Source organism: Pteropus alecto, unplaced genomic scaffold (assembly GCF_000325575.1).
Source record: "Pteropus alecto unplaced genomic scaffold, ASM32557v1 scaffold196, whole genome shotgun sequence".
NCBI classification, from domain to species: Eukaryota; Metazoa; Chordata; class Mammalia; order Chiroptera; family Pteropodidae; genus Pteropus; species Pteropus alecto.
The window spans coordinates 287,123-300,268 of NW_006439717.1; the positions used below are offsets into that span (position 1 = coordinate 287,123).

Below are 13,146 nucleotides of genomic sequence, written 5' to 3' on the forward strand. Positions count from 1 at the left end.
AAAAATAACAAGAAAACTCCAGAATCATAAAGCTGAATCTTCTAGCTCTCTGCCCTCACTTTACGGATGAAATCTATCCTACCTCCTCTCCCCACCCCAAAACAAAATAAAAAACCAGCTGAGACAGGAATAGTGATGGAACTAGAGAGTGGGAAACATAAAATTATCAAAAAGTAAATACAAGTAGTCATTAGACATAAACCACCTGGAGAAAAGGAAACCAGTCCTGCTTTTAAATAATTTTATTTTTTTCTAATTTTTGTTACTTTAATTTCCCATAGCACCTTGGCAATGTTGAAAACAAAAATACAAATACAAGGATGTACTCATTTTAACATAATATGCATGAGCATGTGTCACACCATTTTGCGGGGGTGGGGGGAGGCGGTTTTGACAACAGGAACAAACCTAAGCAATGGACAAAACAGAAGCCAGGTAATTGGTTCTGACCATCAACCGGAACATCTAAGAGATGTCGCTCAAAGGACACCGGAATCAGGGGAAAAAAAAAAATCAGTGTGGATGTTTCTTTGAATTATATGCTAATGAGTGTTTTGTGCTGCAAAACTGAAAATAAAACCATTTTATTTTAAGCACAGCCTGTTGGTATCTGAGTTGTACTTTTAGGAACCATCTATTCAGCAATTCATAAGAAGTTCTTAGCTAAAAAACTTTTATATTATTTAATAATCAGATGAATTTTGAAAGAATTTATTCTCAACTAGAAAAATTTTCTTTCAACTTCTTAAAATGTCTTCATTCAGCTAATGAAAACTGAAATGTCGATGTATCTTCTTGGAAGCTGAGACTAGCTAAATTAGTATATACCAAAAAGCCTAAAGTTAAATTAACAGCCACCAAATTGTAAGAAATATAAAAAATTAGGAAAAAAACCCCATCGCATAGTTAAGAATTTATAAAAATCTCTCAAAAGGAACATAGTGCTCTCTTGCATTTTACCTTTTCTGTAAAAACTAACAAAATGGATACTTTTAAAATATGGTTAATATACGTGGCCAACATAAATATCAAAGACTTAACCCTAGTGCTGCTCGACTGTGTCAAAGTAAAACCAGAGGATATGTAAGCTAAAAGACTAAATATTAAGGCCATAACTAATAAAACCAGAGAAAGTATTCAGTAACTTTTAAATACTATTTTCTATTACAGCAGATGCTAATATTTCATCATTTAAGCCTTTTGCAAAGCCAACCTCGTTATTTAAAAAGAAAAAGGAATGTGAAACAATATTCAAGCTACCTTAATTTTAGGAACCAAAAATAAATTTAAAATCTGCATGTCATTTGATCACATGCATACTGAGCACATAAGATGACAATAAAAACCCATTATCTCTGAAAGATTTTATCTTCTTCCAAAATCCAGTTGAAAAACGATCATTCTTTTGAATGCCAGTGTATGTGTGCAAAAATGTAGTTACTCCGATTAGAGACAGGCCCTAGATATCATGAAAACCTTAATTATCAGGATAGAAAATGGAGATAGATTTTGCAATATCTCTATAAATCTTCTCTATGGAGTGTAAGGTGATGAACCTGTGTGACTTGTTCTCTTCATGCAATAAGAACTATGGCAGAAAAATCACTATACCATACACTCAGTATCATTTCTATCTACTTTCAGCCTCCAACAACCCAAGAAAGTGTTAAGCCATAAGGATGAAGAGAAAAAATTGACATTTAAATTCCTCCTTCTAAAAAACCAAATAAATAGCTGAACTCCAATGAATGCCCAATCTTCATCAGTTACAGAGTAATGCTGGGGGAATAAAAGCCAAGTTTCATAAACATCATTTACATACAAACCTTAAATCTGCTGTAATAAAATAAATGCTAAATACATACTGTGAATATATATATTTTATGTACACACACATATTTATTCTTCTCTGTACACCCCATCAAAATGAGAGTTATTAGCTGTAATGAGGCAAATTAAATTAAAACAATATATTTTATATGAAATTTTCTACTTTCAATAATATTTTGGGCAAAAGCACTTTCTTCAAAAAGAAAACTCTTCTTGTGTTTCAAGTAGAATAGTTTTTAAAAGTTGGGTAAGTCACACAAGCATACAAGTAATACAAGCCCACTTCTGTGACACATTGTAAAAAAAGTCATGTTTCGTTTTAAGTGCAATAATTAAGTTTATAATCCTTGCCAAGTGATTTTTATAAAATGTTTATTCTCTTAAATCCAATGCATTCACAGAGTGTTAACACTTTAAATGTTTATCATTTCCACCAACTGCAGCATTATCTAAGTAAACCAAAATAAGCACTTTTATCATAGATGTAGTCAATGATTATTAATACTTTTTTTAAAGGACCTAAACTTCCCCCAAATTTTAGCACAGGCAGTTTAATTGTATGTTTCACCTAGTAGATGATTTAAAAAAATAGTGTGTAGAAACAAATAGTTTCAAACTACTTAAATATATTATACCACGTTATCAATCCACCAAATCAAAAGCAGTTGCCAAGCTGAATAAGTTACAAAGAAATGATAATTCTGGCTTGTACAGAAATGTGCAGTGTTTTCAAAGCTTTGAACAGTTACCTACTAATACAAATCTCCAAAGCTTAACTTAGAGTTGGAAGATGAGTTTCACAGTAATGTAATTTTAACCTCCATTTACATTCATTTTAATATATTACTAAGATGTTTACTCTATGTCACAATGGTGCTTTCCAGTGTTCACAATTTACAGTTTCAATTTGTACATATGTAATTCACTAACATGAGGGACAGTTACTACTATTACAAACTATCCCTAAAAAGAAAACAAACCCCACCTTACACAGAACTCCGAAAATGGTATGACTTAAAACAGATTAATGCAACATGGTTTTTAATATTTTATAGCCATTTTCTAAACACCAGCATGTAAACTTGCCTATTTAATATGAGAGCTATAACTTTATTCACTGAAAAACTATGTATTAATTTTCTTCAACTATCTCTCTTACCTTAACTTAAAAATCTCATGACTTGCTGGTTGTTTGTGAATTCCAAACTGTATTTATTTACTTATTACTTTTTTTTTGAGAAAGGAAAGGAAGGCAGATGATAAATACATTGTAAATAGAAAAAGTTGCCCCCAAATTAAGCCTTTAAAAATTATTTTTACTTCTATACTATTTAACACTTTAAGAGAGTCAATTACAATGTTTCATCTTTAACACTAACACAAATAAATTACTGTAGGGTCAGTCTGCCCTATCATTCTGGGATCTAAAGTTCTAAATACATGAACAGAAGAATAAATACTTCACCGTTCAATTCAGAAATTTAGAACAGTTATATGATTTGATTAGACTGGTTGAGGCAGTTAGAAACATACAATTATGTAGGTGGTTGGTTATTTTGCTTTAGGGGGATGGTAGTCAAAGAACAGAGAGTAACAAATGCAGTAACAAAAATAAATAGTTTCCTATTTTAGGGGGAAAAAAATCACAGGGCTGTTTAAACCTCTAAAGTCCATTTGACCTATCCATTCAGCTCTAAGACAGATTTTCAATTTTTTTAATAACCCCCTTCTTTCCTTGAGTATCAAACTGATTGGTAGTCACATCTCCAAGTACAATCAGAGTTTAACAACTTCATGTTGAATGAAATATTAGTAAGGTCAAAAAGAGACTACATTTCAAACTGGAAAAAAAAATCTACTCAAGTATGTATTACATTCAGTTTTCAAATCATTTGCTAACATGACAACAGATTTGGCTCCAATCACTCTTGCACACACTCACACAACAGGCACCCCAGCCACTGATCTGCTTTGCAACACAAGGCCATATAGGCAGAGATGGCATTCTCCAAGCCAAACTTTAAATAGATTAAAAAAAGTAATATCTAATTTTACAGAAATGCTTCTTCAAAAAATATTTTCTCTCACTCCCTCATCTCTTATACTGAAGGATGTGTAATATGTTTTTTTTCCCAAGCTAAATCTGAACCCTCAAAATTGATTCCAGGCAGAAGATCTCTGCAAATTAAAATCAAAAACAAAAATAGAAAAATTATATTTTTATATATGTATACATATATATATATTTATACTGATTGGAATCCTCCAGCATTTTAAAATTACTTTAGAGATGGATTTTGGGATTCTACTGCTTATAACTCCAAAATCCATAATGATTTAAAGACATACTTTCTCCTGTTTCCTTCCTGGCTACCCACTCCCCTCCAAAACAGTTCAATACAGCCACGGCGGCTACAGTTTAATGGGAAGAGAGAGAAGTTTTTGAATAGTTTTTGTTTTTTTACTTTGGTGATCTGGGTGGCACATATTGCTCTTTGCCATTACGTCGAGTCACTCCCTGAGGTATAGCCCTATGGCCAAACTGGCGTCTCTGTTCCCTGATTTTTCCAGCTGCTCCCCTGGGAATGGTATTGCCTCGGAAGCCAGAATAATCCTTACTAGCCCTTGCTTCTGGCTTCTCATGTGGTTTCTCAATGGACTTCTCAGGAGCTCCATTCTCTTCATTTTTGGTAGGAGACACTACATTGGATCGAAGTTCTCGTAGCGGTTGCACAGGAACTGGAGATGGCTCTTTAGGGGGCTTCTGGCACACTTCAGCATAACTTAGCTTTCGGGGTTCCTTTAAAATGAGTATAACAAAAAAAATTTATGGTGGACATTCTCTAAGTAACAAAGTACAAAAGAATAGTATTAACCACAAGAAAATCGGGAAGTTATCCTCTATGAAAGGGCAATAGGCACTCTCATATACAATGCTATTAAAGGATATCAGTACAATCTTTAAAGAAATACATTTGTTGAAAATGATTTAAAAAAAAAACATGTATGAAACAATAATTTCACTTGATGAATTTATGTGAAAGATGTTCATGTCACATTGTTGTGATAAAAAAAACTGGAAACATCCTAAATGTATAATAAGGACAGATTAAATTAATAATGGTCCAGCCATATGATGAAATAAAATGGTTTCACTCTCTCTTCCCTGGCTACAAAGAACCCCTAGAAGGATTCCACAAGAACCTCAGCAGAGCAGCTGGAAACCAATCATGTATTAATAGAAGACTAATTAATTACCTCATATGAAAAAGAATAGGGGTGACATGAAAATGGGATAAAGTATGTAATAAGTCTTTAGCAGTGGTCCTGGCAGATAGTAAGCATCCAATAATTGGTAGCTGATATTCTATTATTACTGTTATTGTTAAATGACAAGAAAAAATGTTCTTAACCTAGAAAAAATAGAGATGTACCAAAATGCTACTAGTGGTATCAATGAATGAAAGGATTATAGGTAAATTATAGGTAACTTATAGGTAAGTTAGACATTTAGGTTGTTTCCAGGATTATAGGTAAGTTTTTTCCCCCTGCTTTTCTGTATTTTCCTAATTATAAAAATGATTCTGAGGGCTAGGACTCAAGATGGCATAGAAGGTAAAAGCTGTACACACCTCCTTCAGCAACCACACCAAAATTATAACAAAACTACAGAGCAACCAGTATGTGGAGTTACCAGAAGTGTGGCTGAATGGAAGCCCTAAAACTAGGTGACCTCAAACAACAGGTCACCTCAAAACAGGCGGAGCAGAGACACAAAACGGGCTGGTCCCACAACTGCGAGTGGTGATGATTAGGACGGCTATCTTAGCTATAAAGCCCCCTTCCCCACCTGAGGAGAGAGGGGTCCCAGTCACACACTGGGTTCCCCAGATCAGGGTTCCAGTGCCAGGAAGAGAAGTTTCCACAACCTGTGGCAGAGGTTGTGGCTGAGTGAGACAGTGGGCTGCGGAAAGCAGAGACCGTCTTCCTAAAGGGCCCATGCCCGGCCTTACTAACAGACTCATTCACTCTGAACTCCAGTGCTGTGGCAGCTGCTTGAGGGGCGCTGAGCGGTCAGGCTTCGGGGAAGAGGTAAAGGGGCAATCTGCTCCCTGACAGAGGTACAGGCAGAAGCCATTGTTCCTTTGTTGAGCTCTCCCTGATGAGCCCTCCCTGATCCCATCTTGAAGACAAAGGCGCCATTAATCTGGGTAACAGAGGTCACTCCGCCCAGGGGATTCCCTGAGACTCCGCCTCACCCAACTTGTGGGCCCACCCAAGCTGCTTCCAGTGATTTTAATCCACACAATCTTGACACCTGCTTCGAACTTTCATAAAATCTCTCAAAGGCTCACAAAATCCAAAGCGGCAGCATCTGGCTTCAGCGTGCCCGGCACCTCTTGCTGAGCAGCCCCACTAGTAGCAGCCAGCCTCGGTTTTGGACTTGACCCCTTGAGGCACCTATAAGCCTAGCACGGGTGGCAGCCATATATAGATTGCTTGGTGACTATTATCAGGTGGCCCTGGGGGTACACAGGCTGAAGGTGAACTTGGCCTGCAGCTGGACCCCTCTCAGGTCTGTGCCAAGGGGCCCCATTGCACACCTACTACATAAAATTACTCTACTGGGACTGGGAGACTTAAGGGCCCTACCCAATACACAGAAACAGACACAGGGGAGGCAGCCAAAATGGGGAGACAAAGAAATATGTCCCACTTAAAGAACAGAACAAAGCTTTGAAAAAAATTTCACCAAAATGAGACAAGCAATATATCAGATGCAGAGTTCAAAACACTGGTTATAAGGATGCCCAAGGAACTTAGGGGAAGAATAGATAAACTCATTGAAAACTTTAACAGAGAGATTAAAAAAACAAACAAACAAACAAACATAAAAATAGAGATGGAAATTATAAAAGGGAGTCAAGTTAGAAATGAAGAATATAATATCTGAGATGAAGAGTACATTAAAGGGAATCAACATAGTAGAGGAAGCGGGGAGGATTGAATCACCATTATAGAGGATGGAGTAGCAGAGGACACCAATCAGAATGGCAACAAGAAAAAAGAATCCAAAATAATGAAGATAATATAAGGATCCTATGGGATAATATCAAACGTAACAACATTCACCTTATAGGGATACCAGAAGGAGGAAAAGAGCAAGAATTTGAAAACCTATTTGAAGAAATAATGATGGAAAACTTCCCTAAACTGGTGAAGGAAATAGACATACAACTCCAGGAAGTTCAGAGAGTCTCAAAAGAGATGAACCCAAAGAGTCCCACACCAAGACACATCATAATTAAAATCTCAAAGGTTAAATACAAAGAGAGAATCTTAAAAGCAGCAAGAAAAAAGCAGTTATTTACTAACAAGGGAGCTCCCATAAGACTGGCAGCTGATTTCTCGAAAGAAACTCTGCAGGACAGAAGGGCTTGGCACAAAATACTCAAAGTGATTAAAACCCAGGATCTACAACCAAGATTACCCTATCCAGCGAAGCTAGAATTTAGAGTCGAAGGACAGATAAAGAGTTTCCCAGACAAGAAAAAGCTAAAGCAGCATCATCAAGCCAGCATTACAGGAAATGTTGGACGAACTTCTTTAGAAAGAAGAAAAAATATGTAGCAAAAATATGAATAAAGAATAGAAATAACTACATAACTATTAACAAGTACTTCAAATGAAAAAGAATTAAGTGCTCAAGTACTCAATATAGAGGGTGCCTGAACCGATAAGAAAACAAGATCTCTACATGTGCTGTCTACAAGAAACTTGCTTTAGATTAGAAGACACTACAGACTAAATGTAGGGGCATGGGGAAAGACATTGTATGATGGACCTGGAATGTAGTGTGCTGAGTGGAGTTAAGTCAGATAGGAAGACAGAAGCCACATGATTGCATGGATTTGTGGAATCTAAAGAATGAAACAAACAAACGAACAGAAACAAACTCATAGGTAAAGAGAACATTTTGATGGTTACCAGATGGGAAGGGGGTTAAGTGATTTGGTGGAAAGCGGGGAGATTAAGAAGTACAAACTGGTAGTTACTAATAGTCATGTAGATAGAAAGTATAGCATAAAGAATATAGCCAATAATATTTTAATTACTGTATGGTGTTAGAGGGGCATTAGAATTATTTGGGTGATCACTTTGTGAGTTTTATAGATCTATCTAATCACTATGTTATACACCTGAAACTAATATACTATTGTATGCCAACTATAACTGAAAAATAAAAAATTATTATTAAAAAAATGATTCTAGAAATTGAATAAAAATGAGAGGGGCCCCCTCATGGGTTCCATAGACTTGTTAAGTATCATACAAAAAATATCAAGAGACTCAAGGCCTTTTGACACTAGCCCAGAAATGAAACATATGACATAATCTGGATAAGAGCTTCACTTAACCATAATATGATCAGAAAAAAAAGCAATGAAAAGAAATAATAAATAATAACTTCTTCACTCCCTCAACATGGCTAAAATTTCCCATTTCTTCATGGTGACTTTAAATTCCTTTAGCTTCTTTTGGATGACGACAGCCCCAGATGAGCCTGCTCTAGCAAAGAGTTACAGGAAAAAAATAATTCCTTATTATTTAACTTATATATATTTTTCTCACATAAACTAAATCCATCAAGTTACCTGTAGAGCCACAGTTACAGCTGCATTTATGTTACTATTACATGGTGAAGCAGTATTTGTCCTTGATGGCTTTGCAATACTTGGGGAAGAAACTGATATAGTTGTCTGGCTGAGAACATCCTTCTGAACAGTGGAATCCTCTATTAGATCCTTTTCTTGCTGAGTTGTGCTAAGGAAAAAAAGAGCTTGACATTAGACTTAGTATAGCACACAGAAACATGTGAGCAAATGATCAGAAGAAAAAGTAATCATAATGTGGAAGATTTTCTATACTGAAACCTGTACCTTAATGCAGGAGGCTCAGTGGTACATGGAGGACTGCTACTTATATTGAGTTGCTGGGCAGAGGTACAGTCTGTCTGCTCATCCTCTGCAGGCACTGGGCAAGTAACTCTCAACTCTTCATTATCCTTAAAGTAAAAACACATTTCAAAATTGCACTTATAGTTAAGTACAGCATAGGGAACACAGTCAATATATTGTAATAACTTTGTAATGGTGTTAGGTGGGTACTAGACTTATTGTGGGAATCACTTCATAAGATACATAAATGTCTAACCATTATGCCATATACCCAAAACTAATATAATATTGAATGTCAACTGTAACTGAAAAATAAATTTTTTAACACTTAGACACTTCTCCAAATAAGATATACAAATGGCCAATAAGTATATATGAAAAGATGCTCATTATTAAAAACTTAGAGAAATGCAAATCAAAACTACAATGAGAAGCCACTTCACACTCACTAGGATGGCTAGAATCAATAAGACAGACAATACCAAATGTTAGTGATAATATGGAACTCTCATACATTGAGGGCAATGTAAAATGGTGCAGCCATTTTGGAAAATAGTCTGGCAGTTCCTCAAAAAGTTAAACAAAGAGTTATTATAAAACTTAGCAATTCTATTCTTGGGTACACACCCAAGAGAAAATACATGTCTGCACAAAAACCTATACACGAATGTTTATAATAGCATTATTCGTAATAGCCAGAAAATGGGAACCTAAATGTTCCTCAACTGGTGAATGGATTAACAAAATGTGAAACAGTAGTCTTCCCTGACCCACAGAGGATATGTTTCAAGAACCCCCAGTGGATGCTTGAAACTGCAGACAGTACTGAACCCTACATATACTATGATTTTTCCTATATATACATACCTATGATAAAGTTTAATTTATAAATTAGGCCCAGTAAGAAATTAATAAGAATAATTAATAACAAAATAGAACAATTATAATAATATACTGTAATAAAAGTTTTGGAATTTGGTCTGTCTCTCAAAATATTAGTACACGCACCATCTCACTTAAAGGAAACAATGCATGGCTTCTCTTTGGCATATCCAGCATCACTACTCTTGTGCTTTGGCGCCATTATTAAGTAAAATAAGAGTTACTTAAACACAAGTACCGCAACACTATAACAGTGGATTTGATAACCAAGAGTGACTAATGGTGGCCGGGTAGCCCATACAGTGTATTACGCTAGACAAAGGGATGATTCATATCCCAGGCACGCTGTCATGCAATTTAAAACTTACAAATTGTTTATTTTTGGAATTTTCCATTTAATTTTTTGGACTGTGGTTGCCACAGGTAACAAAAACCATGGAAAGAGAAACTGAAGATAAGGATGTTCTACTGTATATACATACAATGGAATATTATTGCACAATGAAAGGAATGAAGTACTGACATACTACAACAATAGATGAATCTTGAGCACAAATGCTAAGTAAAATAAAAGTTACAAAAAGACAAAACACTATGATTCCACTTATATGGGGTACCTAGAGCAGTCAAATTCATAGAGGCAAAGCAGAATTGTCGTTGCCAGGGGCTGAGGGAAGGGAGAAAGGGAGTTGCTGTTTAATGGGTAGAACGTTTTAGTTTTGCAAGATGAAAAGAGTTATGAGATTGGTTGCCCAATAAAGTGAATGTATTTAACACTACTGAAGGGTACACTCTTAATAATGGTGAAGATGGTAAATTTTATGCTATGTGTATTTTAACACAATTAAAAGAAAAAAAGGGCCCTAGAAATTAAAATCAATGAAAAGAGCCATAGCAAGACATATCACTGAAATTTCACAGAACACTAGGGATAAATAAAATATCCTAAAAGCCTCCAGAGAGGGGGAAAAAAAGAAACCAAACAGGTCATAGAAGGATCAGGAATCAAAACCATAAGTTTCTGAAAAGAATCTCTGGAAGCTAGGTTATTTCCTAAGCAAGGTATAAAAAGAACAAACCATAAAAAGACAGACTGATAAATATAACCATATTAAAATTAAGAACTTTTTTTCACCCACAAATACTAAAGACTGAAAACAATATACAAAACTGACGAAGGATTAGTCTCTAGAATATATAAAAAATTTCATGAATCTGTAAGATACAGATGACCCAATAAAAAAGTACCAAATTCTTGAAAGACTCTTTATAAAAAACGAAACTCCAATGGTCAATAAACATGAAAAAATACTTTAATCCCAACAGTAATTTTTTTTAAAATGCCACCATGTGTACACCTTGGGAATAGGATATATGTACATATACGTAGTTTATACCCTAAAAACATTCTTGCTCACATAAACAGAAAGTGTGAACATTCATAGCAGCATCGCTTATAATGGTCAACAAAAAAAACAGCTCAATGTTCAGTAGAATGAATGTTATATTCTTACAATAGGATATTACATGACAGTGCAAAATGAACTAGTCATCCATATCAACAGTGATGAATTTCATACAATACAGAAGGAAAAAAGTAAAAGAAGAATACATATTGTATAATTCCATTTCTGAAGGTTCAAAAACAAGCACAATCAACAATATATGTTTAGGTTAGTGGTTGGTAAACCAAGACCTGCTGGCCAAATTCAGCCTGTGACCTATGATGGTATGGCCTATGAGCTAAGAATGGTTTATAGTTTGTAACCTTTTTATCATTTAGAAAAAAATAGTGCAGCTCGCTGTCAGTGTTCATTTAACATCATGCATAGGAATGCTGCGTTTTCTAGGATTTGACATTTTCAGCAATCGAGAATTACTATATTTTATAAATGGAAATACCACTATTGAAAACAGAATGTTATAAGTAGAATGATGTTATTTGTTTCCAAAGACTATCAATATACTAGAGTGATATGAAAATAATAATAAAAGCCAGATATTTCGTGGCAAACTTTGGGAGTGAGGTTAAGACTGTAATCTGGAAAATTAACGGGGTAAACGCTGCTGATGCAAGGGTAGCAGGCGAGTATCCTTGGGGCAAACAGTAAATGGGTTAAAGGGTCTAAAAACAAAGAATATGTAACAGTATGTGGCTCACAAAACCTAGAATATTTACTATCTGGCTCGTTACAGAAAAAAGTTTCCTAACCCAGAATGGTAAAACTATAAAGAAAAGCAATAAAATTATTACAGCAATATCAGGATAATGTTTATCTCTCGGGAGGAGAAAAGGGGAATAGGAAGAACTAAATAAGGAGGGACACATGGCACTGCTAAGATACTGGTGATGTTTACAGTCCACGATTGTGAGTGGGATTAAAAAGGGAAGTATACTTTATTATTCTTTAAAAATATCTGTACGTGTATATCATATCTCATTCAATTCCAAGTAGACATCAATTGTAAAACACCATTATTTTATATACTACTAAGAAAAAACACTGCCACTTAACTACAATCACTTTTAAGAAAGCCTGATTTTCAAAGGTGGAAAACATGAAAAAATGTCTACCTTCGAACTGATAAAATAACTACAATATTGCATAATTTTTTTAATAAGACTGAGAAACGCCTTCAAAATTTCAAGGGAAAATGATTTCTAATAGCGAATTCATTAGAGATAAGGTAAAAATCAAGTGCAACAACAGAAAAACATTTACAGAATGCAAGATCTCAAGAAATTTATACTAAAAGCCACTTATATTCAGGAAGGTTGGGAACTTGTGACCCACCAATATGGGAAAGTAAAACAAAAGTAAGAAAAAGAGGGAATCCAACTAAAGAGAATAAAGGAACTCTCAGAATGATGGCGAAGGGAAGTCGCAGGAATACAACTATGCAGCAGGCCACCGAAAGTACAAAAAAAGAGAAATACTAACAGTATACTGTAAGTCTCAGTTATGAAAAAAATATGTAATACTGAGATGTGACTTATAAATGATGGCATGTCATAGTCTAACTGGCAATTTAGAGATACTAAAAAAAACGGGGCATCTTATAATTGATGGTATTCTAGATATGAAGTACCATGTTAATTAGGGATAAACGTCAGGAGAAATAGCTAAAGTTGAAAAATGGTTGCAGGGGATTACTATTTTCATTATAAGCCTAGATATACAGTGGACATGTACTATTAAAATAAATATTGAATTAGGGAAAAAAAAGGCAGAAAATGAGAAAAATTTGTGGGGGCATTAGGTTTTAGCATATGGAGAGGTCTATACTCAAATTTTGTAGGATGGGGTATCCTAACCTTTTGACATCAACTCTCCATTATTTAAAAGGCTGAGTTTACCCAACTAGCTTAGAATTAATTTACAACATTGGTTAAGTACAGGCACTTAAGTGGAAATGATGCTTTCCATTCAGCTTGCATTAATCAGTTCTATTACACTGAGCAACTGATATAAAG

At 35.0% G+C, this 13,146-nt stretch overlaps 1 protein-coding gene across 9 annotated transcripts in view; it reads right to left on the reverse strand.

The window, feature by feature from the left end:
* Positions 1 to 227: 227 nt before the first annotated feature.
* Positions 228 to 13,146, reverse strand: part of LARP4 (La ribonucleoprotein domain family member 4) — a 151,698-nt gene continuing 138,779 nt past the window's right edge. For all 9 annotated transcript variants that reach the window (XM_025050238.1, XM_006916783.3, XM_006916784.3 and 6 more), the window contains 3 exons: positions 8,772 to 8,896; positions 8,487 to 8,655; positions 228 to 4,630 (listed from right to left, as the gene is read on the reverse strand). In XM_025050238.1, the coding sequence (XP_024906006.1) occupies positions 4,292 to 4,630; positions 8,487 to 8,655; positions 8,772 to 8,896 (633 nt within the window). In that variant the 3' untranslated portion in view covers positions 228 to 4,291. The remainder of the gene's footprint in view (positions 4,631 to 8,486; positions 8,656 to 8,771; positions 8,897 to 13,146) is intronic.